The sequence below is a fragment of the Dicentrarchus labrax genome, unplaced genomic scaffold, assembly GCF_905237075.1.
Source record: "Dicentrarchus labrax unplaced genomic scaffold, dlabrax2021, whole genome shotgun sequence".
NCBI classification, from domain to species: domain Eukaryota; kingdom Metazoa; phylum Chordata; class Actinopteri; family Moronidae; genus Dicentrarchus; species Dicentrarchus labrax.
In genome coordinates, this window is record NW_026136959.1 from 106,354 (window position 1) to 133,518 (window position 27,165).

Here is a 27,165-nt window from a genome sequence, read left to right on the forward strand (position 1 = left end):
TTCAGTTTCCATCACACTTTTATTAGTTTGTGGTAACCATAATTATATATGGATTAACAGAAAGGATGTAAAGGTTCAGTATTTCAGAAAATAACCTAAAAACAGTTAACAGCAATAAAATATATAAAATGTAACAGCAGCTAAATATAGCTAGATAAATGATTTTTCAGAATTTAAAAAGCAGTTCCACAAGATCTCAGAGGCCCAGCAGTTTCATATTGTAGAAGCAGCTCAGTGATACATGTTGGGGCTAAGCCATTAGTGCTGATTTATATATGAGGACTAAGATTTTATTGTTTGATTTTCTGACACAATAGAGGGACAATATTTTATAACAGGGTTTAGTGCAGAGTTTTCATTAGTGTGCTTCAAAAGTAGAAACATGAAACTTACTACTAATCAACAAAGAAAGATAACTAGTGCCTTACAATCTAAACTAGATAAGGTCCAGGACCTCCTTTTTGGTAGCTGGACAGCAGCATCACTCCAGATGTTTTTACTCCTGGAGGATTTTCTCGACAGTAATGCTTCTGTCAGCTCTGACTGACACCTAAATAATCTTCTTTGGTGAGTAAAGGAATTCATACTTTAACCTGTGATGTTCTGACAGGGTCTATGACTTCTCATCTCAATGTTACAAATATTTTCCTAAATAAATATGTCTTCTGTAAATGAGAATAAAGTGCTCTCTGGAAAAGAAAGAATGGTTTGGATGCCACAGTAACATCATTGGAGTTCTCTTGTATCTTCAGTGGGAACCTGTAAAAACAGATTAATAAATGAAAAGTTGAATAACTGATTAGAAACTTATCAGAGTTCATGAATATTATTAACATACTTTATGTAAGTGATTATCTGTTTCTGACAAAGGTTTTTTTTTTATGCTACTTTATACTTCTATTCCCTTTACAGGGGACTCAACCCCTAAACTGGGAACCACTGGACCAGAGTACCTAACTGTATATAAAGCAGTAAAAACTAGCTCCACCTGTAATATTATAGCACTTACAGGAGGATTTTTTTGTTATAACAAATACTTGTACTTTTGATACTTAAATTACATTGTGCTGATAACACTATTAGACTTTTGAATGCAGGACTTTGACGATAACAGAGTATTGTCACATTGTTGTGTTGGTACATGTACTTAAGTAAAGAATCTGAATACTTCTTCCACTTTTGATTTCTGGAGTAGTATCATAAAACCCCAGAGCCATCTGCTTCCTGTAGTTATAATGGATGGACTGAGAAAATGTTTTCTCTTGCAGAATGTTTTCAGCTGCATGTAAAATACAGCAAGAATATTGTACATTATGTCAGTGGACATAATATTTGCACAGCCTTGTTGAAACAATGACATACTCACTGTGATCAGTTGGGAGCTGAATTTCTGTGCGACAGCGATGCTGAAGAGTCTGAAGCTAGAAGCAGAAATTAAGATAATTCAGTTTGAAAATGATATAATTGAAATTATATAATTATATAAGAGAGCCTGGACATGATTGATTGATTACTAATGCTCAGGAGCAAATAAATAACACAAATATATTAAATATACACCTCTGAAATTTCCCAGCTTGGGATCAATAAAGTATATCTATCTATCCATCTATCTGACAGCTCTTCACCCACTGCTCGACATCTTCATGCATACCCCCCAAAAGCATCTCTGTCTCACTAGACCCAGGGTCCGCTCTATACCCTAATGCCCCGTGCACGCTTTTGAGCACTTGTTCTTTGAGGCAGGCTGGCAACAACAGTTGGTGACACTTTCCGAGGTGGACATCCTCCATCACATGGTACAAGAGTCCATCTTTTTCTCTAATCCGAGGCTAGTGTCTCAACAAGGAGTGCACTGGTTTAGGAAAACCTGCTTTCTCCTGGTAGGTAGGTTTCTTTTGTTGGCTCCAAAACTCTCTTAACACTCTAATTGTTGGGTCAGCTGCCTGAAAGCTCTGTAGTTCCGCTTTTGAATATCCAGGCAAGGTGGGTGTGTTATCCTAAACTGCCTCACTTATCACTGTCTCACCTACCTCAGATGCACATAGCTGCCTGATCTTACAGTGCTCTACGCCAGCAGTTACTAAGTCCAGGCCTAGATCTGTGCCTGTACTAAGGGCATTACATATCGCTACGCACCCATCGTACTCTGCATCCTCACTGACAGGTTCAGGTCCAGGACAGAGCATCAGCTGCAGTATTACATCAGCCAGGGCAATACTTCACATCGAAATCAAACACAGCTAGCTGAGTGACCCATCGCTGCTGAATGGCTCCTAAATTGGCAGTGGAGAGGTGACAAAGGGGTTTTTCATCTGTGATGACAGTAAACTTAGAGCCCAGGAGATAGCTTCTGTGACCGCCCACTTTAGGTCAAGGAGTTCCAGCTTCATGCTGCTGTAGTTTTGATCATTTTTCTCAGCCCCTCTAAGCCTCCGACTTGCATAGGCTATAACTTTCTGCTCTTGGTAGAGAACAGCACCCAAACCTGCGTAGCCTAATGTGGGGGCACTAGTTAGCTTTCCTTTTAGTAGCTCAAAGGCTAGTTGACTCTGCGGCGTCCAGGCTGACCTGAACTTCTGATTAACCTTAGCCTGGCTACACTCTTTGATACAGGCATTTACCACGTCATGAAGGGGCCCTGCAATTTGGGAAAAACCCTCAATAAACCTCCTATAGTCACTGCAAATGACCTAAGCTCTTTTACAGTACTAGGGGCGGGCCACGACTTCACTGCACTTATTTTATCAGGATCGGTGCCTAGGCCTTGGGATGAGACTGACCTCAGACTGAAGAAAGTGACACTTCTCCACTTTTACTTTTAGCCCTGTCTCCCTCAGCCTCTTAAGGACAGTCTCATAGTCTCAAGTCATCCAAATAGATTAACACAATCTGGAACACTAGATCACTCATTGTAGCTTGCATCAGGCGTTGAAATGTAGCGGGCGCATTACACAACCCGAAAGGCATCCTCGGATACTCATAGAGGCCAAATGGCGTAGTGAACACTGTTTTGTTCCTGTCTTTCTCATGTACTGCAACCTGGTGGTACCCGCTTGCGAGATCGATTGTTGAGAAGAATTTGGCCCCACTCAGAGCATCCAGGCTTTCATCAATGCGTGGGAGTGGAAACGCATCATGCTTGGTCTTTGCATTCAGCCGTCTGTAGTCTACGCACGTCTTAGAGTCCCATCAGAATTGCACACCAAACGATAAGTGAAGCGTAGGAGCTTGAACTCTCTTGAATCACTCCCTTTCTCAGCAGTTCAGAAATGTGCTCCCTGACCTCTTGGTATTGATTAGGGGGTATGCGCCGGTAGGGTTGGGAGACAGGTGTCTCATCCACCACAGGGATTTCATGTTTCATCTGATCAGTATATCCTAGATCCTCGTCCTGAGCTGCAAACACATCTGCATATCTCATCAAGAGCGCTCCTAGCTCTGCCTGTTGCTCTGGTGTACCCCCTAGGTGTAGTCGGTCCAGTAAGCTCTGCATGTCACTGTCACATTCTTCATTATCCTTTCGGTTGACTGTCACCACCTCATGGTTAGAGGAAATACGTTGAAACTTCACCTCATTGGGGTCACCCTCCATACACTGACTATCTAGTCTAGTCTTAGGGGGCAACCAGACATCCTCCTGGGAGAGGTTAATGACTTGGACTGGAAACACATGACTGTTGGATGAGACCACAGTAGGGACAACTATCAACCCGCCAGGCAGGGGAGTGTTCCCTGGCTCAAGATGTATGCTGGAGTCACCATCAGACTGCCTCCTAAATCCCCTTGCATGGATTGTGGCAACAGATGAGGCTGGTATATGCACTTTATGTTTGCCTGCTACATGAGCTGTGGACACCTTTTCAACAAGGTCCGCCTCCTGTACTCGCTGGAAGGCCTCGCTCCAAACAGAATTTAACCCTGCACCTAGAGCTGTGTCAAACTCTGAGAGTACTGTCTGCACCACTTGGCAATGTTCATTCCAATAATGCCAGGTGGAGATGAATCTGGTTCTTTGGTCCCATCATCTTTGATTATTAGGAAACCACACTCTGGGACGGTAAGCCCCATTACTTCCATGTCCAGCTCAACATAGCCTGTTATTTTTAGCCACTTAGTTGTAAAGTGCATATCTTCATCTTGTCCATGGAGATGGTCTCTGAAGAAGCTTTCTGTCAAGGTGTTTACATTACTCCCTGTGTCCAACAAACACCTAAGGTGGACACCACCTATCTGGACATCTACTTCGGGGCACTGGCCCACAGCCCTTTCCAGAAAGTGTTCTTTGGTTATAATGTTCCTTGAGCCTTCTGACTTACTTCGCATTGCCCGGCTCATAGCAATGGAGGGCCCCTGTTTCCCTGCACCGCAGGACTAGGCATAACGGGAGACTGACTTCCTGGTTTGCGTGATGCAGTGCACTGTCTTGCCATATGCCCCACCCCTTTACAACAGAGACAGATTGGCTGACCGTCATTAGTGTACTTGGCCTGGATTTTAGGTCGACCACCCATACTACCACCATCTGAACTGGCATTCTGCATAGTGAGTTCTTTGACAGCATTGGTTAGTTCACCAATAGCTTTTCCCTGTTGTGCAATTATCTTTACTACTTCTTGCAAAGTCACAGTCAAGTCAGTCTGTATGCTACTGGTCAAGTTAGGCTGTTCTGAAATCTCATCCGTGCGGTCACCCACTAGGTTTCGGTTTCTTGCCACATTAGTGTTCCGTGGACTGTCTTTGAGAGTCCACATCATGGCCTCTTCCCGTACATCAAACAGATTAGAGTCGGGCTTCTCTCTGATAAGCCTACGCAACTCACGGTGAAAAGTGGAGTCGTGTAGCCCTTCAATGAACTGATCTCTAAGTGCTAGCTGTACATCAGCTACTGCATTAGGAGACTGTTGGAGAGCCGAATTGAGCAGCTGTGAGAGAGCATGTGAATAATTGCGCATGTCTTCCCCATCTACTTGTCTGCGAGCATAGAAAGCGTGTAACAGTTGTGGAGTAGTGCGCTTCTCTCTAAAGGCTCCCCTCAAGTATGAGAACAGATCACTGGGTTGCTTAGCCTGTTCCCTCATACGTAGTTTCACCTCCTCTAGGGCTGAACCTTTTAGCAATGAGAGAATAAAGTCTACTTGTTCCTCTCCACGCAGACTCCTTGCTCTCATCACCCGCTCCACCTCCTCTATAAACTCGTCTACAGTGTGAACATCTTTCCCTGGTTCACCACTAAAAGGTACAATCTGTTTTTCTCTTGGAATGTAGACGATAGACCTTATTTGAACATCACCCAAATTAGTAATACTTGACATTACTGCATCATGTTTTTTACTCAGTTCCAAAATCTGTGACTGCAGCTGTGCCAAAGGATTACCTCCATCAGCATGTTAAGAAGCAGCTGGGTTATCTTCATCCCGGCTGGTTCCCGGCCAAGGGGCAGCTGCCCCCTCGTCTTCATCCGACATTCTGTGTCAGTGTAAGTGTCTCTTACACTGTCTTTATTGCAGCAAAATAACAGTCACAACCAGTTCAATGTTCCTCTGTCCTGCACTGTCACAGAATGTGACGTCGGCAGTCCTCTCCTCCAGCAGCCTGCAGACACCTCTCGTCCTGGCCCACCAGCCACAGGTCGCACGGCCGACGCCACACCTTCTGGACTGTTCTTCACCACTACTGTTGTCTAGATGCTCACTGTCCCTATCCAAACTAAAACCTCAAAATCTAAGAGGGGATCCCACTTCTGACACCAAAATGTATGGCCTGGTCAAGAATGATGAGACTGAACTCAAATAAAATTATTTTTGTGGGTTTCCTTTCCCCCGACTGAGCTTAATAAAGAACAGCATTAATACTGTATTTTTTTGAGGATTTAGGACAGTTATAGTTATAACAAAACAGAATGATAACCTTTCCCTATTCCTTGTCTGACAACAACCATCAGCTTCAACAGTTCTCCTTACCACCTGATGAACAATGGTGTATGTAGACTACCCACAGCTACAGTAACCAGGCTCAAACTCATACCGCTCAACTTCATTAAACTGAACTTCAGACATTAGCTTATTCTACACAACAGTAGTGGCACCTCTTTTCACTCCAGTGTGCAGCCTGTGCTCCAAGATACACACACCTGGAATTCAACAGGCATATATCTCCCCTGCTAACCCCGCTGTTCAGTGTTGCCCTCAGCGTGGTGGAGATACGTACACAAAACTAATTTACAGATCACGGCAGTCAGTCACCTCCTGGTACTGCCACTTCCTTGTTTCTGGTGTCGCCAAAATTATTCGCTCACTAGCGATATGCCTTTGCGCTACTCGTAATATAACAATGCCCCCTTGAGGGAAAAAGAACGCTACTGCAGTACTAACCCCACAAGCAAGCTACATAACACTTTAAGGAGAAACCCCTGTAACCTGTAACCCTTGTTCACCTGACTACATATAAATGTATATATTGTATAAAGCCAAACTTACTGTATGCAGGTCTGAATCCTGAAATACAGATGAGACATTACATTATTAGAAGTTAATCAGAATGTATGACAGGACACAAAATAAAATACATTTATAGGAAGAAATTCCTCATGAATGTCACAGATCTCTGCTCTGAATAAAAATGTAGGAGAGCAACACTTTCACTTAGTATATACAGTACGTCTGCTGAGGACCTCTGTGTTCTTTTGGTAAAATGTTAAATCCAGTGGAGTAAAAATGGCTTCACTCACCATTTTTGTTCCTTCTCCAGATGAAGAGTCCAGTGATGCAGAGTGCCAGCAGCAGCAGTCCTACAACAACTCCAATAACAGCACCAGCAGGAAACTCTGAGGGAGAAACTGGAGCCAAAACAGAACATTCACACTTTGTCTCTCCCACTGGAAGGAGATAAATATGTTTAGTTTACAGGATTCACTTTAGTATTGAAGTACGAAGAGCAGATTGTGTGAATAAGACAGTAAAGTGAGAAACAGAATGTATTTCAGTCACATGAAAAGTATAGTTCTGGATTCCTTTGACACTTGCATGTGTTTGAGAGCTCAGAGCTAATAATCTTACATCTTACATGCTTGTGTGTTGTACTGATGTCACTGTGTCCCCAGATATGATTGAGGACTTTGAAGAGTACAACGCTGTCATAACTGATAAAAATGCCGGCCAAAACTATGGAAATATGACCCAAGTTGTAAACCGGATTAATGCCCAATCTGAGGATTAAGATGTAAAATTAGAGCGAAGAGTTAACATCGGATCAACCCTTCTACAGTTGACAACAGCTACATAACAGTGGAGTTGACAACACAGGTTTTAGGACATCACCTTTGTAGTTATGATGGAGGTCTAGCTTCAGTGGACGAACAAAACTATTTCCAGTCTTACCCCAGTTGGTTCTGATCTCTGCTTTGTCCAGTTTGGTGACGATGTCGTTCTTCACACCAGAGAGCTGAAACAAACAATCGTACCTCCTCCAGTCTTCAGGTGGGACTGATGAAAGGTTCAGGTCAACACTCATCTGGAAGGATTCATCGTGGTTGGGGAGGATCTCTCCGTGGTCCACGTCCTCATGAATCTCCTCCCTATCTTTCCTCCAGAACATCAAGGCACTGTCAGGGTAGAAACCTGTAGCGTGGCAGGTGACTGGAGAGGAGGGAGTCTTCTGGAGGAGAGACACTGAGGGACGGTCTAGAGAGGGAAGAGAAAAAGAGAGAAAGAGGGATTGAGAAGGTGAAAAACTTGAAAGGGATAGAGAAAGACAAAAAGAGAGAGCAGGGAAGGAAATAAAACAAGTGAATGAAAGATGAAGAAATTCAAGAAGGAGGAATCAAGATGAGTGAAAGAGAAAATGGGACAGAGATAAGCAATGAAAGACACACTGTATCAGTCTGCTTTATGAGTGGATGGTCCTGTACTTGTACAGCACCTTTCTAGTCTTCTGACCACTCAAAGGGCTTTAACACCACGTGCCACATTCACCCTTTCACAAACATTCACTCAGTGATGGCAAAGGAAAACATCGGGAGCAATTTGGGGTTCAGTATCTTGCTCAAGGATACTTTGACATGTGGCGGGAGGAGCTGGGGATCGAACCAAAAACCTTCTGATTAGTGGTGGTAGAAGATAAGCAGTAATCCACCTCAGGTATGTTAAGCAGCATATGCTAGCAGCTTAGAGCACACACAGAGTTAACTAAACCAATGATGAAATGTGATGACATGTTTAAAAACAAGTTTTACCCTTAGTTGGCACTTCTTTACCAGGTATGATCAAAGGCCTTAAGGACATAAAAACCTGGATGACCTGAAATTGTCTGATGTTAAATTTGGACAAAATGAAAAAATTCTATCTATCTATTTATATATATAACGAAAAATAAAAGAACTGACCAGAGTACCAGTAAAGTAATGGATCAATAAGCAGTATTGGTAATAGTACTGTTAAAACCTTAATGTTACCCATCCATACCATCTGTGTAAACTTACTTACCTCATGCTAGTGGTGCACTGTCTGGCTATCACAGTATCAGCTTTGATGGAAAGTAATGTAGAGCACCTACAACTGTCAGTCTCTACTGATTGGTCAGGGCTAAATCAAATAATACCTTCAACAGCCAAAAATAAGATAACGTCAAACTGATTGGAGTAATAATACAATGGCAGTTCAGTCTGAGCAGATTATAGGAACATTGTTGAGTTCATCAAACTAAATCAGGTCATGTGATTTTACCTTTTCTCTGCAGAGAGCTGTTGCCATAGTCCACATACTTCTTCAGGAACCCAGGGAAAATCTCAGTGGTTGTTTTCTTAACATATTCTATTCCAATTTTGTCAGCATCCCATTCCAGTGCGGTGGTGACGGCCTGAGGTTTCAGAGCGATCCATGTCAATGTCTTGAGGTCAAGAGATATGAAGTCTTCTCCATTATAACCAAACTGATTAAAACCATTAACCTCTCCAGTCTCATCATCCCACTCACATCCTAACATCTCCTGTAAAAGGTGGACACCTGAGAGAGAGACAGAGACAGAAACAGAGACTGTAATTAACAATGTGCAGAATACAGATGAAATCTCCAGTGGAAAGATGATCTTATAAATATTGTGCATTGTGTGACATTTGTTTCTTGTGGTGTGATCATGATTCAAGAGCAGATAATCAGTGCACTTTATCTGAGTGATGAAACCCAATTTATTTTCCACAGCTAAAAGTTACAATAGTAGCTACTGTTGTATGAATTGACAGATGACTGTCAGTGGCAGTATACAAAGTGGGTATGTTGAATTATATGCACATTAAACTCTTATTAAAACAAAGTCACACCTGTGTGACACCTGCAGTCTCAGATGCAGTCCAAGCTCAAATTCATTAATATGCACATGTTAGCTATCCTATATCTGTGTGTCAAACAACAAACCAGGATGCAAATCATTTTAGTAGTAAAAGTAAAATATAATATACGAAAAAACTTTACCTTCACTTTGGTTGAGGTGCTGCTTCAAATTATTAATCCACATTTTGAATATGTTTGGCCCATTCTCAAAACACTCCTGAGTGGCCCACTCAAAGTACTGAGGATCATCTTCAAAGACTTTTTTCACCCAGTCCTGTTTTGGTTCTAATATCTTCTTGTTGCTGTCGCAGTAACCGACCAGGCTTCCGTCAACTTCTAGAGATCCTACAAACTCTGATAAGTTTGGGACTCCACTGGATCCAGTTATAAAAATCATCATTGAGTGTTTCACTGCAGGACAAACACAGTTTATACATTCAGTAAAGACCCATCATGAATCTGATGTATTCAGTTAGCAGCATATGATTCTATTAAAACATATAAAGTCAGTCTTATAAAGTTTAAGTAAAAGTGAAACTAAAGTGCTGTTTTCTGGAGCTACAGGAGCCAAATGCACTCTGTGGCTCACGTTATAGCAGTCAAATGCAGAGCCGAGTGGAAAGTGAAGCAAAGAGCTTAAAAAGTTCAAATGTGATCTTACCTGCTGATGAAACGTGACACAAGAGAAGCAACAAAAATAACGTTTTCATCTTGATTTGATAAAGTCGGGTGGGTAAAGGACCGAGCTGGTTGAGCTGTTGTGTCCTCTGTCTACTGTTTTGTCTTTGCGGAGCAAAGTGGGAGTGTTTCTGTTATGACTCAACTTTATTACGTGGGGGTGGGGGGTCAATCTCCTGTTCCATTAGATATAAAAGCAAGACCATCCAGCAGTACTGATGTTTACTCTGGACCCACATTTGAAAGACTTTGCACCACACACCCCCAGTGTCTCAAAACAACCTATTTATGACATTGCTGGCCTGACCAATAAGTGTATAGGGTAGCGGTCACTCTTATGATCATGGCCACAGTCAGCTATGAGGTCACTGAGGTCCAGATCTAGGTCATTATTTTCTAAAAAACTAAATTTGAAGATAAGATATGATATATTAATGCATAATTGGGAGTTGAAAATGTCTGTTTAAGTGTCTGCCTTTGAGCTGAACACCTCTGTGCACAACTCATTACATTATGTGAAATACATGTGACAACTTGCACATGTCCAACACCGTGCTGTCTCTGTTCACACAGTTTGAGGGTCGTTAAATCCTTCACTCACCAAAGCAAACAGCAGACACTTTGACAAAACTTCTGGCTGGCCCAACTGGCTTAATAAGCAACATCATGTGAATGCCATGGTTCAATGCTCAACAGTCAACCACCATCAATGTTTATCTGGTTCCACTCTAGTTAGCAACCGCTGTGGTATGAGGAACCTTTCATGAATTATCTTCCTAAATCATTAACACCCACTGAGACCCTGCAGCCAGTGGACCAGTCCAACAATATCCTCTTCCTGTGAGAAACTACAGACTGTCCTGAAGCTGCTCTAGAAGCTGTGTTCTCTCCACTGTGTGTGAGTGACGAACAGCCTCCAGTTAATTCAGTGTGAATAAAATACTATTGCTAAAAGAAGGGTGGTGTGTGTTTGTGTTTGTGTTTGTCAACGTTTTCAGTTACTGTCTTGTGATAGAACGTTAAAATTCCATATACTGTGATAGAGGATTTTGGCTATATCGCCCACTATTATTGTCAGTCACCACAACAACGAAAGGTCCTTAAGCACACAGTCATACATGTGCACAAAAGAAATGAGGCTGAGGTCAACTAGAATGCGAGGTTAGCTGTAGATGGATACAAACACAAACAAGCAACAGGCATGCAGTCCCATTCAGCACACTCTAATGTCAGTCTTACCCCAGTTGGTCCTGATCTCTGCTTTGTCCAGTTTGGTGACGATGTCATTGTAGTATCTGAAAGCTTATAAAGTTAAATTACATTTTGGTATGAGTTCAAATTATATTTTGTTACCATATGTAGTGTTAGTAAGACATGAGGTTCAACGTCGTAATTCTTACTAGGCAGTGTTTAGGTTAGGGGCCTCTCAATGACCTCTGCCTTGAAAACCCCCATCTCCCCTTATTTCAGTACATCTGATAGCTAATCCAGATGTTTCTTTCTGTTTTTGGAGTAAACAACAGGCCTATATAAACCTATTTTCGATGCAAAATAGACAGAGTTGTTCATTTGGCAGGATGCTCTCCAAGCTCCCGGGGCTTGAAATGATGCTGTACATTTTTGTAATAAACCTTTATATAAAATCAAGATGGTGTCAGCGGACTTCTCTTCAACACATCTTCACATCATCGCTACTTAATATACCACAAGAATTTGGCGTCACAAACTCCGGACGTGCTGTGACCTGCTGCCTCGCTGACGACTTCAACGTACTGACTCCCGCATCAAAAGCTGGCAAATAGGGTGAGCATTTACTCACAAATTTGGCCGCTGGTTCGTTCGTTGAGGTTGTGTGTGTGTGTGCTGTCTGGTCACACCGTGAAGGACCTGGTGTGTGTGTGCCATGCTGTGTTGATGTGTGGGGTGAGATTCTGTTCTAAATTGTGTTGCGTTGTAGACAACGCAACAGGGGGGAGTGTGAGTGTAATTAGGGAAGATAGAAAATAGGAAAATAAGGTAAAGGATAAGGAATAGATGTAGAATAGCCTAATTAGTAACGAGAAGGTGAGCTAAAGAACTATGCAAGATTAATGGAGACTGGGCCCTCAACTCCTTAACGGTAAGACATGTGTAAATTAGACACTGCGTGAAAGTAGGCTTTAAGGAATAGTCGAATTGGACTAAAGGAAAAAGAGAGTGACAACCCTGGGCCCAGGGAAATTTGGCTTAAATAAAATAAGGAAATAAGGAATAAGGAAAAGGATTAGGACGCCGCTGATTTGGACAAAAGCCCTCAAGGAGGCAATTTAGATGGGCCGCAAATCCTGGAAAGTCACTAGGTGAATTTCAGGTCAGTTCAAGGAACTGGAAGGTGTAGAATAAAAATTCAATTGTAAGTTCCCACTCAATACATTTGTTGACGAACGGTGTCTGAAGCAGCCTCTCATTGAATATCTACACCTCAAGGTAGCAAAAATTTAGAAAGGAAAATATAAAGGAAAAAAGGATAAAGGAGCGGCGGAAGCATGCTTTAGGAATAGTATGAATGAATTGATTTAGAGGATTAAGAGTTGAATGCTGTTTGACTTGGCTATGTATGTTTGATGCTGGATAACTAGTTTTTGTGTGTGTATGAGAGACAGAGCTTGTGTGTGTATGTGGAGAGTGCTGACTCTGCTGTGTTCCAGCTGTGTGTGAAAGGCTGTGCAGAGGTTGATATATGTGACTCATGTCATGATAAGATGTTATAGTAGATATATATATGTTTTGGTTGAGAACAGGAGGTTTAGTTATTTTTAAGGAAAGATATTCTGTTCATTATTGTTAAAAACGTATGAGCTTCTTTTGAGAGGACAGTTTTCAAATAATAAATAAAATCTATGAGCCTCTTCCGGGAGGAGGTTTTTGAATTTGTTAAAATCTACGAGTCTCCGTTGAGAGAACGTTTTCAAACTTGTTAAAACTCATGAGCCTCTGGAAGGATGTTATGATTTTGTAGGGAAGTGGAGAGATTAGTGAGGAGTGAAAGGGGGATGCTGTAACCGTTTAGCTTGGGTGCTGCTAACTGCAGCTCTGTTTACCATGAAGTCACATTGGCAAATGAATTGCGCATGTGTGGGGTTTTCAGGAGTTTAGGATTACACAGACATATAGTCACTCCCATGCTTACATAGAGGTGCTATAGTTTGTAGATTTGGAGCTGCAAGGAGGAGGGGTAGATAGAAGCCCAATAAAATGTTTTTTGTTTGTTAGTGGCTGTTGCTTGATTATAAAACTATTCGATTGAGATCCATTAAATTTATAAATGAGAATTATGTTGACAGATAAAAGAAAAAAAAATAGGCAAATGTTATTTCGGCGATTAAAAGTGTTCCTGAGTTAAGCTGATTGATATTCCTTAGCTTGACTGTAAACACAGGTATGTCTAAAAAGATAGGAAAATATACATTGTGATTACTCAAAGTTAACACCTGTATAGTTAATAAGGGAGTGCATTCTGAAAGTTAAGAGGGAATGTCTAGGCTGTGGCCTCCCCTCTATGTTGCATGAGTAAAGGAATTTGATTTATCACACTGGGTTTGTAATGCTTTAAAGAACTAGAAGGAAGAATTACCCCTATGTTTGGTGACAAGGGGGGATGGAAGTGTGGCTGATCAGCGCCTGGGTCAAGACTGAAGGTAAATGCCGGCAGGGAAAGTTCCGCTCCGACAAACGGAGGGCAGGATCCCGCCTGATGTCAGACTTAGGTGGTGGACAGTGTCCACTCCATCCATTGGAAAAGTGAGTACAGTGTTTTGAATCAAATCAAGAATGAAAAAGACCAGTCATAACCACTACTGGGTCTGTGTAGTTCCTGAGTAGGAACTGGCATAGTTGCATAATGAATCATATATGAGGTGATGGGAGTTTCCAAGCCTATGTTGATGTAAAGCCAAATGAGATATTGAAATGTGGTTTCAGGTTTTACCGAAACCATTAAAGCAAAAGAAAAGATAATAAGAAGAATAAAACAGAAAAACAACTAAACGTTTAAAATAGGAAAATACAAATAAAGAGGATAACCAGAAATGGGGACTAAATATAAGAGAAGTAACTAAGACAAGAATGGAAATTACTGTGATGCCTAGTGGATAATAGAGGTTTCTTTTGGTGAGAATTTGGGGAAAGAGAAATAAAATTCCCACTAACGACTAGGGGGCATATGAGTGAAGACAGTAAAAAACTATAAACTTTGTGTTTACTCAGTGTCTGGTATACATTGTGTCTACTTCAAGGGTGTGCTGCTGGGAGCATAGGTGTCATAAAAGCCACCTGGCTGATCTGAATTGTCTAGAGGTTTGTGTGTATGATAAGATCAGACCATACATGGTATGGATGATCTGTGGGATTGAGAATGATGTGTGAATGATAAGCCCATTAAAGTTAAAAGCAAACCAGTTCAAGTGAGTTTATGGTAGAAATGGGGATACAATTGGGGAAATTAAATTCCTTACTTTACTCTCTTAAAGGAATTACTGAAATTTCAGAAAAAGGGAGAAACAATGTAGAATGAGGATGTTGAAGTTTGGTATCATGTAATTAGTGTTGTCTTCACAGGTACACATAGAAGAGATTGTTTAAAGATGGTGTAGAGAAATGTTTGAAGAAAGAGGACAAGATAGTAGGGAAGAAAATATAAATGGGTAGACCTTCCAGATATGGGAGTGAAGCAGAGAGGTTGAATTATAGAGAAAGAGTGAGACAGTAGAAAATAGAAAGATGGAGTGGAGAAGTGTAGAGCCAGAAGAGGGGTTGAACCTCCCCATATGCTGTCTCCTACTACAAGGACCCCTGTAAGATAAACAACTTCAGGAAGACCAACTGTGCCTGACCTGTTTGGTCTCTCTCTCTGAATCCCACAACAGTGACTGGGAAAGGGCAGAGAAAACTAACTTTGCTTCTCCCAGGAAGTCTTTTTTGTCACTAGTAGATACCTACAATCACAGGTTGGGGAGCCAAAAGGACAATGGAGTGTGATGATGACATTCCCAGGCTGGGGATTGGTGACTGTTTAGATACACATCTTGTATGTTTAAAGAAACAAGAGGAATGTGGATTTAACCAGATGAGGAAACAAAGAGAACAGGAGAGAGAGATGGTGGAAAGATTTCTTGACCTTCATCCCTTGTCCGATCTGGGGAGAAGGAGAAGATCCAAATGAGTTTTGGTCAGAGGCACCAGCAAAAGGACCACAGGAACAACCATAGGAGACAGTGGGGTGCAGATCAGAGTACTGAATAGTACATTGACATAGATAGACACACAAGGAGAAGATAAATGATGACAATGATGAGCCAGTAGTTACAGATTAATGATATTTACAGTTAACACTAGATGCAAAGACAATTTTAGGTTAATCCTAAATATAGTAAGTGATATAGTGAGATTCTTTGTAGACTTAGGAGTAGATGTCTCCATAGTCAAAGCATTGCTTTTAATAGTTTTTGATTGTTTCTGAACTTGTAGAAAGTTCTGATTTGGGGAAAATATAGAGTGCAACTCTACATTAGACTTTGTAAAAGAATATATCCCCTCAGTCTTGAAGCAGTTGAAGATATTGTTTTTGCCTCTTATAGATGAAAGAGTCATTGTTGAAGGTAATCATTCACTATGTAATTACCCAAAGATGCTAGTAAAGAGATCACATAGGGAGTGGAGATATTTGAAGACTTTAGGGGGGATAAAGTAAGAAACTGGACTAAATGTTACAACACTAATGTCATAGGTTTCAGTAGGATCCTGGTGGTGTTGTAGGGAATTGATTTAGTGAATGCAGATTTAGCATTCTGGTGAATCCTAACTCACAGTTCTTGTTTGTTTTACTTGTAAGGGGTATAAGTGTACACGAATGGCACAGGGTTTCACTCCAGTTTCATTCTGCAGCTGTGACTGTAGCTGAAGGCCTTGTACATTGGTAGCCACCATGGTATGGTACATTTGTTAGTAGGTTGATAATTTTTAGTGTGCTCTCTTATGAAAAGGAATTGTCAAACCGACACAGTGTCTTTGTTTTGTTTTAGATAGAAAATTATCATGTTTTTTGAAAAGAAGCAACTCATTTTGCAATTAGTGCACTATACATATAATCTGGAGGTTTTAAAATTAGGTCAAGACCATATCCAGACAATTTTACATGGTCGTCAATTTTAGAGATAATACATGAACACTTATTTGTCAAATGTCAATATAGTGCTTTATCATGGTTGAAGTATCAGCAAGAATCAGCTTCTGGACACTTGGATGGCTGTATCAGTGCATTTGCATAAACCTAAGAGAGAGTGTGCTTGGATAATGGATCTGCCAAATATAGACTTAACTAATCAAAGAGATAAGATTATGGCAGTCCCTGGTTTAGTGGAAGTGAAAACTGTACAAGCAGAAGCTTGCTTTTGTCTGGAAATAGGGTGAAAAGGGAAATGGCACAATTTCATAATTTGGAATCCTACCATTGGAGGATAAGTCTAGGAGAGAAGTGGGGTATAGGATTATTCCCATGGTATGGTGTGACATTTTTGGCAGAACACATTGATAACATTACTTACACTTTGCAGGGTTTTGCAAATGAGACTATACGAGGGTTTGAATATTTGTCAAATACTCAAAGGAGTCACAGACTTTGTTGCTGAAGCATGACATGGCTCTTGACTATATTTTAGCCAAACAAGGTGGCCTATGTGTGGCTTTGAACTTGACCGGTGATGCTTGTTATACTTCGATTCCCGACAGTTCTGATAATATCACTAGTGTTATAGATGCATTGAGGAATATAAGGGATGCGTTTGGTCGGTCGGAAGGAGCTGGATGGTCTGCAAATGCTTGGTTGTGGGATAAATTAGGACTATTTGGAGCAATGTTGGTTCAGATTCTGTCAGCGGTTCTTTTATCACTGTGTGTGATGTTTTGTTTCTGTACACTGCTGTTGACTTTTGCGAAGGCTATGATATTGAGATGGGTTGGAGTTGTGATTTTATATTAATTTGTATTTGATGTTTTAATTTTCATGTTTTGTTTTTGCAAAAGATACTGGTTGGTGTTTTCTTTTCTTCCAGAGCATATTGGGGGAATGTGCAGAAGGGATTCAGATACTCAAATATGGACAATAAGAATGGACTGGAGAATTCTGAACAAGGATATGGTGATGAAATGTTCAAATTCGACACATCATCGACACACTGAGAGTCGACACTGCTGAGGAGCTGCAGTGTGATACATTCTTATGTCTTCTTTGATATATACATAGTTGCATGAGTAATACTTAATTTGTATCATATTCTTTTTGTATTAACTGTTTGGAGAATGATGTTTTCTGTTATAGTTAAATATATGGGGACCTCAGATGTTTTTCTTTTTTGTTGATGCTTAGGGATATTGGGGTCTAGGCAGGGACAGGTCCATTGGAAGGTACGATGGGTCGACCAGCCTGACTTTGGATATTGTTTTGATTTTATTTCCTGAGGTTTTCACATGTATTTGCTTAAACCATATCTCTAAATAAATTGTTAAGATTCTTTTTTTAATTGATCTGGAGTACTATGTGTGGTCGCCTGAGGCAGAGGGGCCGTGAGAGAATTTTCCTGTCTAGATTGTTTGATGGATACTTTGGAAAGAAAGCTGCCGGATAGGTTTTTCGCTCTCGCACTTCATAAATTTGCTGTATTGTTAAGGTTATGCAGCAAGAAGCATGTGTAGGAGGAATTGTTATTTTTGTTAAGTGTTTAAACATGTATGTTTTACTCTTTTGTTTTTCGAGACTCTGCATAGTCTCAAAGGGGGGAAATATGTAGTATCTGAAAGCTTATAAAGTTAAATTACATTTTGGTATGAGTTCAAATGATATTTTGTTACCATATGTAGTGTTAGTAAGACATGAGGTTCAACGTCGTAATTCTTACTAGGCAGTGTTTAGGTTAGGGGCCTCTCAATGACCTCTGACCTCTGCCTTGAAAACCCCTATCTCCCCTTATTTCAGTACATCTGATAGCTAATCCAGATGTTTCTTTCTGTTTTTGGAGTAAACAACAGGCCTATATAAACCTATGTTCGATGCAAAATAGTCAGAGCTGTTCATTTGGCAGGATGCTCTCCAAGCTCCCGGGGCTTGAAATGATGCTGTACATTTTTGTAATAAACCTTTATATAAAATCAAGATGGTGTCAGCGGACTTCTCTTCAATACATCTTCACATCATCGCTACTTAATATACCACATCATCCTTCACACCAGAGAGTTGAAACACACAGTCATACCTCCTCCAGTCTTCAGGTGCTTTGGCTCCAGTCGTGAAGGGCTGCTGTTGCCACCAGATGTCATTGTGCTGCTGCATTTGAAGCCCCAAAGCTCCAGACGGCTTCATCCACCTCTCACTAGTTCTGACTTCACTAAGAACGAGTGATATGTATTGGAGCAAGAGCATCCATTACTAATGATCTTAAAACAATCTATTTGTGACAAACTGCTGAAAATACAGCCTCTCTTTTTATCACTCTCAAAGACACAGCCTCCCTCAACAAATGCTAGTTTCCCCTTCAACCATTTTTATGCTACTTCCAACAACAACAACAACAACAAAAATCAGTCATAAATTCATAAAAAAAGTATTAAAATAAAAATGATTATTCATTTGTATGATGAATTGTGGAAGAATTCAACAGCCTCACTGCCTGAGGGAAGAAGCTGCTCTGCAGTCTGGTGGTCCGGCAGCAGAAGCTTCTGTACCTCTTCCCAGATGGCAGCAGGGTGTGTCTGGGGTGGGTGCTGTCTTTTAGTATCCTTTGGGCTCTGTGCAGGCATCTCACCTCAGCAGTATCACTGATGCTGGGCAGCTGAGTACCAATGACCATTGAGCAGTAGATTGTTTTCTCTGCACCAATCTGCAAGATGGTTGAAATCTGGCCAATAATGGTGGCATAATCTACAAATTTCACAATAGAGTTGTCTCCATGTCGGTGGATGCAGCGTGAACAGGAGGAGGCTGAGCACACAACCCTGAGGGGCTCCGGTGTTGAGCAGTAGAGACTGGCATCAGGGCATCAGTGTGGAAGAACTGGGGACTTGATTGTAAAGTGAAACATCAGACTTGACATTTTAGGCCTAAGGACTACGGACATTTACCCCCTGGTAAAGCTGTGCATTATGGCCAGTGGTGTCATGCTCTTTCAGGCTGGTGGGACATGAGCCTCAGCAGAAGTTTATGTCTGGATTAAAAAAACTGACACTAAAAGAAAAAAAACTTTAACAAATTAGAAACCAGTACTCTCTAGAAAATAAAAGGTTTTGATGCCGCAGTAACATCACTGGAGTCCTCTTTTAATCTTCACTCTTTTAATCTGTCAAATCAAATTAATGAATGAAAAGTTGAAAAACTATTAGAAACTATTAGAGTTCATATTGGACATTATTCATTTTAGTAAAGTCATTCATCTGTTTCTGGCAGCAGTGAAATTTGACCATCTTATGGTACTTTATATTTGACTTATGACTTGAAATGAATACAATATGTGTGTATAAGAACTAGATTTTTTCTTCTTTAACACTCCCAACCTAGGGTTCCCGGCCCCCACTAGGGGTCACCAAAGCTTCACAGGGGTTGCAACACCTTCAAGTTCAATCGGTGACCACTTGTATTGTGTATCTCAACACATGTTGACATATTGGACCTACTAGTACTTGTTTGATTGTAATGAGGAAAATGAAGCTCTGATACAGGAAGTGCCTTTAAGATGGCCCTTTCCTACACAAGTCTTATTTCAACAGACCTGACCCAACAATCCATAATGTAATAATGCTGCATTACGTATTTGCTCAATAAAATGCTATCAGTTTTTCTCCATTATGTAATAACACGCACATTTTAAACAGCTTGAACACAATATGTAATAATGTCCCCCACATTTTATAATAAAGGATTATATATTGCAGTTGTTATTACAAAATGCAGGAGCTGCACTTTTTATGATGCAATGTAATAATACGTTGCATTACTGGATGTATTCCTCAGTACACATTTTATGTTTTTAACATAAACTTTCCCCTGTTGGGATGTACTTGTTGTGCCAGTTGTAAAAACTTAGAATTAATCCCACCTGCATATAGTCATTGTGAAATTGCCTGAATGCACGCTGAAGAAGGACATATTGCCCAAAGCATCTGTGTGGCAATGTTAAAGAGTTAGATGGGAGTGCTGTCCTTCATAACATACATTTCTCAAATACCTATATATACATATGACCTGTGGTACCCCGTTTGGCTTTACAGTTGACTCTGATGTTAGTCTAAATAGCCACATAAAGACAAGACCAGCTTTTTATCATCTTACAAATACAGACAAACTCAGGGACATCAGACCATCAGAAAGCTTCAGCTTATTCAAAATGCAGTAGAGTTCTTACGGGGGCCGAGGTTAGACCACATCATCCTAGTTGTTAAGTCAGGTTTGTCAGCTGCACAGACAAAGATGAGCAGTGGCCATAGTCAAGGTACAAACTAACAAAAGCTGTTTATTGTACTATTTTTTTAAATCTCCATCAGTTCAGATCACTGATTTCCTTGTAAAAAGTTAAACCTGATTGACGTACTTCTATTTATTCACATTTGATGTCCTTATTCAGTAGACTGTAAGACGAAACTGTTGCAAATGAACACCTCATTCCCATATATCATCAAAGGATCATGGGAAATTTCTAATTCTAGGAAGCGCTTAATACTGTTTCCTGAGGTCGGGTTCAGGGGTCCCAGAGATGTCCAGGGGTTGTGGGGAGTAACACATTTATAAAAATGACCAGGGGAGAAAGAACCAAAGACAGTTTACTTAAATCCAAATAATGATTTTTATTATCAGTTAACAGAAAATTGATACTTACAACAATTAAACTGTTGCAGTAAGACATTTGTTCCTCGTAAACTCAGATCAAGAAATGTTTCCATCACATTCAGACCTTAAATTCCAGTCATTGACGTCAATACAACATTTAAAATGACTATTTTGTCAGCACCATCATTAGAGACAGAAGCAGTCTGTTGAAAAGTATTTAAGGAGTTACCCAAAAACAAACACTGGATCAAGATCCTAAATGAACATCATTTTACTAAACATTTGAACATAGTATTTCAACACACCTGTGAGCGCTGCTGTCTTTTAGCATTATACTGTACATCACAATGAGTCGCTCACTTGAGTGCACTGTCTAAACCGTTTTGTAAAATCCCATGAAACAAATATTGTGATCCCTCAACTGTGTGCATGCATGTGTAGGCCTACGTGTTACATACTGTACAAGCAAGTCAGTGATATAAGTTGGGACTAAGCCATTCAGTGATCTTTATACCCTGAGATTTTGTGACACAACTGGAAGACAACAGGGGTTCAGTGCATTAGTAGTGCAGTGTTTTAAAAGAAGCATTGAAAGAAACATCATACAGTCCATGATGTGAGAAATAAAGGGTTGGATATGACTGTGTCTCCCATGACTGGACTTCTTCCTAATTACCAAAGAAAGATGAGTTCTAGTACCTAATAATATAAACTATACTATAATATAAAAAAGTCTTCTACAAATGAGAATAAAGTGCTCTCTGGAAAAGAAATGGTTTGGATGCCACAGTAACGTCATTGGAGTTCTCTTTTATCTTCAGTGGGAACCTGTAAAAACAGATTAATAAATGAAAAGAGAAATCAAAGTTCATGCTAAGTTTATACTAAGTGATTATCTGTTTCTGACAGTGGTGGAACTTCATTTTATTTTTTATTTTATGCTACTTTATACTTCTATATATAAACTGTACATAAAGCAGTAAAAACTAGCTCCACCTGTAATATTGTAACATTTTTCATCATAACGAATACTTTTAATACAGTAGGATTTTGAATGCAGGACTTTGACTTGTAACAGAGTATTCTTACATTGTTGTGTTGGTACATGTACTTAAGAAAAGGATCTGAAAACTTTTTCCACTTTTGATTTCTGGAGTAGTATCATAAAACCCCAGAGCCATCTGCTTCCTGTAGTTATAATGGATGGACTGAGAAAATTCTTTCTCATGCAGAATGTTTTTGTAAATTATAAAAATAAGCTGCATGTAATTCAGGTGGGAAGGATATTGTACATTATGTCGGTGAACATAATATGTGCACAGCCTTGTTGAAACAATGACATACTCACTGTGATCAGTCAGGAGCTGGAGTTTTGTCCAATGGCAATGAGGAATCTGAAGCTAGAAGCAAAAAGTGAAATAAATTTAAATTATATAATTATAAATGAGAGACAGGAATGTATGAAGATGAATGATTGATTACTAATACTCAGGAGTAAATAATGACAGTCACATTAAAGTTTTCATAAAAAATAATAAAACAAATATATTTTATTTTTCATTAGAAAAAAAACTTACTGTTTGCAGTTCTGAATCCTGAAATACAGATGAGAGATTAACAAAGTTAAATCAGAATGTATGACAGGACACAAAATAAAACACATTTATAGGAAGAAATTCCTCATGAATGTCACAGATCTCTGCTCTGAATAAAAATGTAGGAGAGCAACTCTTTCACTTAGTATATACAGTACGTCTGCTGAGGACCTCTGTGTTCTTTTGGCAGTAAAGTTACTGAACATGTTCAATCCAGTGGAGTAAAAATGGCTTCACTCACCATTATTGTTCCTTCTCCAGATGAAGAGTCCAGTGATGCAGAGTGCCAGCAGCAGCAGTCCTACAACAACTCCAATAACAGCACCAGCAGGAAACTCTGAGGGAGAAACTGGAGCCAAAACAGAACATTCACACTTTGTCTCTCCCACTGGAAGGAGATAAATATGTTTAGTTTACAGGATTCACTTTAGTATTGAAGTGTGAGGAGCAGATTGTGTGAATAAGACAGTAAAGTGAGAAACAGAATGTATTTCAGTCACATGAAAAGTATAGTTCTGGATTCCTTTGACACTTACATGTGTTTGAGAGCTCAGAGCTAAGAATCTTGTTTCCCACTTACATGCTTGTGTGTTGTACTGATGTCACTGTGTCCCCAGATATTATTGAGGACTTTGATGAGTACAACGCTGTCATAACTGATAGAAATGACGGCCAAAACTATGAAAATATGACCCAAGTTGTAAACCAGATTAATACTCAATCTGAGGATTAAGATGTAAAATTAGAGCGAAGAGTTAACATCCGATCAACCTTTTGAAGAGTACAACGCTGTCATAACTGATAGTTAACTGAGTTAACATCCAATCAACCCTTCTACAGTTGACAACAGCTACATAACAGTGGAGTTGACAACACAAGTTTTAGGACATAAACTTTGTAGTTATGATGGAGGTCTAGCTTTAGTGGACAGACAAAACTATTTCCAGTCTTACCCCAGTTGGTCCTGATCTCTGCTTTGTCCAGTGTGGTAACAATGTCGTTCTTCACACCAGAGAGCTGAAACACACAGTCGTACCTCCTCCAGTCTTCAGGTGTGACTGATGAAAGGTTCAGGTCAACACTCATCTGGAAGGATCCATCGTGGTTTGGGAGGATCTCTCCGTGGTCCACGTCCTCATGAAGCTCCTCTCCATCTTTCCTCCAGAACATCAAGGCTCTGTCAGGGTAGAAACCTGTAGCGTGGCAGCTGACTGGAGAGGAGGGAGTCTTCTGGAGGAGAGACACTGAGGGAAGGTCTGGAGAGAGAGAGAGAGAGAGAGAGAGAGAGAGAGAGAGAGAGAGAGAGAGAGAGAGAGAAAAAACGGATAGGGGGTAGAGAAAGACAAATTCAAGAGGGAGGAATCAGGGAAAGAGAAAATGGGACAGATATAAGCAATTAAAGACATGCTGCATCTATCTGCATTATGAGTCATTTTAAATTACAGAGGTCAAAGTCAGTCAGGTCAAAAAGAAAAAAAAAAAAACATGTCAGTATATGACCTCTGATGGTGGTAGAAGATAAGCAGTAATCCACCTCAGGTATGTTAAGCAGCCTATGCTAGCAGCTTAGAGCACACACAGAGTTAACTGAACCAATGATGAACTGTGATGACATGTTCAGCTGCATGTCATCCTTCCACCGCTGGCTCAAGGTGGGGTCCAGAAAATGATGTGGGCTTCATAGACATTCGGCTGACTTTCTGGGGAAAATCTGGTCTGATTAGGAGAGACGGCATCCATCCCACTTTGGACAGAGCAGCTCTCTTATCTACAAATCTGACTGTTTATTACTGAACCTAAAACCTGACAACCCAGAGTTGAGAGCAGGAGGCAGAGCTGCAGTCCTACACGCTTCTCTGCACTTTAGTTAGAGCAGATACCCACCCAGAACCCTACAGAGACTGTGTCCCCTGACCACTTCAATTATTTAAAGAGGAAGTAAAGGGAAGAGGAGTTAAACACATGAACCTAAAAAAGAATTAAAACCAACTCTGCAACAGCACAAAATAAAATAATTAAATATGGACTGATTCATGAATTAATATCAGATTATCATACAGATTTATTTAGGCTTACTGAGACCTGGCTGTGCCATGAATAATATGTTAAAGGAATATATTAATTAAAACATAGGAGGTTAACCCGATGGTATTACCACCAACCTTGTGAATTAAAGCAAATAAGAAATTTGAAAGAAATAGTCTTAAAGCATATAGAAAGGGCCTCTGTAATGCCAGAGCAGCCTACTGTTCATCATTAACAGGACAAGAGAAACAACCAGGTATCTTTCAGCACTGTAGCCAGCCATGTATTCCTTTATCTCTCAGCAGCAACGACTTCATGAGCTTCTTTAATGATAAAATCATTACTATTAGAGACTAAATGAATCCCCTCCTGCTCTCAACAGGTACTGAAGTCTCTTCTAACACAGGAATCTTAACAGCTGTAAACCCAGATATATATATTTAGACTGCTTTTCTGCTGTCAACCACCAATCAACTTCAACAATTGCTTCATCTAAGCCATCAACCTGTCTCTTAAACCCCATCCTAAATAAGCTGCTTAAAGAAGTTTTACCCTTAGTTGGCATTTTTTTACCAGATATGATCAAAGGCCTTAAGGACATAAAAACCTGGATGACCTAAACATTTCTGATAACAATATTTGGACAAAATCAAAGTTCTATCTATCGATTTATATATATCATGAAAAATAAAAGAACTGATAAGAGTAAAGTAATGGATCGATAAGCAGTATTGGTAATAGTAGTACTGTTAAAACCTTAATGATACCATCCATACAATCTGTGTAAACTTACTTACCTCATGCTAGTGGTGCACTGTCTGGCTATCACAGTATCAGCTTTGATGGAAAGTAATGTAGAGCACCTACAACTGTCAGTCTCTACTGATTGGTCAGGGCTAAATCAAATAATACCTTCAACAGCCAAAAATAAGATAATGTCAAACTGACTGGAGTAATAATACAATGGCAGTTCAGTCAAACTAAATCAGGTCATGTGATTTTACCTTTTCTCTGCAGAGAGCTGTTGCCGAAGACCAAATACTTCTTCAGTAACCCAGGGAAAATCTTAGTGAGGTCAATTTCCTTGACTTTTATTCTAGCTTCCTCAGAATCCCATTTCAGTTTGGTGGTGACAGCCTGAGGTTTCAGAGCGATCCATGTCAATGTCTGCAGGTCAAAAGATATAAAGTCTTCTCCATCATAACCAAACTGATTAAAACCATTAACCTCTCCAGTCTCATCATCCCACTCACATCCTGATATGTCCTGTAAAATGTGGACACCTGAGAGAGAGACAGAGACAGAAACAGAGACAGTAATTAACAATGTACAGAATACAGATGAAATCTCCAGTGGAAAGATGATCTTATAAATATTGTGCATTGTGTGACACTTGTGTCTTGTGGTGTGATCATGATTCAAGAGCAGATAATCAGTGCACTTTATCTGAGTGATGAAACACAATTTATTTTCCACAGCTAAAAGTTACAATAGTAGCTACTGTTGTATGAATTGACAGATGACTGTCAGTGGCAGTATACAAAGTGGGTATGTTGAATTATATGCACATTGAACTCTTATTAAAACAAAGTCACACCTGTGTGACACCTGCAGTCTCAGATGCAGTCCAAGTTCAAATTCATTAATATGCAGATGTTAGCTATCCTATATCTGTGTGTCAAACAACAAACCAGGATGCAAATCATTTTAGTAGTAAAAGTAAAATATAATATACATAAATACTTTACCTCCACTTTGGTTGAGGTGCTGCTTCAAATTATTAATCCACACTTTGAATATGTTTGGCCCACTCTGAAAACACTCCTGAGTGTACCACTGAAAGTGCTGAGGATCATCTTCAATTATCTTTTTCACCCAGTCCTGTTTTGGTTCTACTATATTTTTGTTGCTGTCGCAGTAACCGACCAGACTTCCATCAACCTCTAGAGATCCTACAAACTCTGATAAGTTTGGGACTCCACTGGATCCAGTTCGAAATATCTTCAGAGAGTGTTTGACTGCAGGACAAACAAAGTTTATACATTCAGTAAAGACCCATCATGAATCTGATGTATTCAGTCAGCAGCCTATGATTCTATTAAAACATATAAAGTCAGTCTTATGAAGTTTAAGTAATAGTGAAACTAAAGTGCTGTTTTCTGGAGCTACAGGAGCCAAATGCACTCTGCGGCTCACGTTATCGCAGTCAAATGCAGAGCCGAGTGGAAAGTGAAGCAAAGAGCTTAAAGAGTCCAAATGTGATCTTACCTGCTGATGAAACGTGACAGAAGAGAAGCAACAAAAATAACGTTTTCATCTTGATTTGATAAAGTCGGGTGGGTAAAGGACCGAGCTGCGAGGAGCAATGGCGATTCTGGGCGGTGGCCTGGTTTGGCCGGGGCCACCCCTGAAAGCTCATTGGCCACCCCAGATCTGATAGGAAGTTGGTCAAGTTCGTCAACATAAGAAACGGAAACAAGAGAAATGCTGTCAATCAATGAGGACAGCTGATCAACTGATTTAGGGCCAGTTTTACATGTTTAACTAACACAGTACGAAACGCACCTGCGTTCGTTTTGTCTTGTAATCGCGACTTGCAGCTCGAGAGCGACGTCTACAGTATACAGTACTGTGTGTACGACTTCTTCATTTGGTTACAACAAAGACAAAAGTGCTTAAACTAGTAGAAAAC

General features: G+C 40.2%; 2 protein-coding genes across 3 annotated transcripts in view; both read right to left on the reverse strand.

Moving 5' to 3' along the window:
• Window positions 1–7,581, reverse strand: part of LOC127360852 (major histocompatibility complex class I-related gene protein) — a 52,845-nt gene extending 45,264 nt beyond the window's left edge. The window contains exon 1 of the mRNA XM_051395268.1: window positions 7,463–7,581. The gene's annotated coding sequence lies outside the window, so the exon portion shown is untranslated. The remainder of the gene's footprint in view (window positions 1–7,462) is intronic.
• LOC127360858 (major histocompatibility complex class I-related gene protein-like) lies at window positions 1–26,859 on the reverse strand. 2 transcript variants are annotated; one of them, XM_051395283.1, is made up of 8 exons: window positions 26,742–26,859; window positions 9,468–9,737; window positions 8,724–9,002; window positions 7,380–7,682; window positions 6,731–6,838; window positions 6,480–6,497; window positions 1,367–1,421; window positions 1–759 (listed from the first exon to the last, which is right to left on the reverse strand). In XM_051395283.1, exons 1-7 carry the CDS (start codon window positions 26,788–26,790, stop codon window positions 1,372–1,374), a joined length of 1,077 nt encoding a protein of 358 aa, XP_051251243.1. In that variant the 5' UTR covers window positions 26,791–26,859; the 3' UTR covers window positions 1–759; window positions 1,367–1,371. The 2 variants fall into 2 exon arrangements, with proteins under 2 accessions (XP_051251243.1, XP_051251242.1); XM_051395282.1 differs by lacking the exons at window positions 6,731–6,838; window positions 7,380–7,682; window positions 8,724–9,002; window positions 9,468–9,737 and adding exons at window positions 22,690–22,797; window positions 23,402–23,704; window positions 25,478–25,756; window positions 26,222–26,491.
• Window positions 26,860–27,165: the final 306 nt, after the last annotated feature.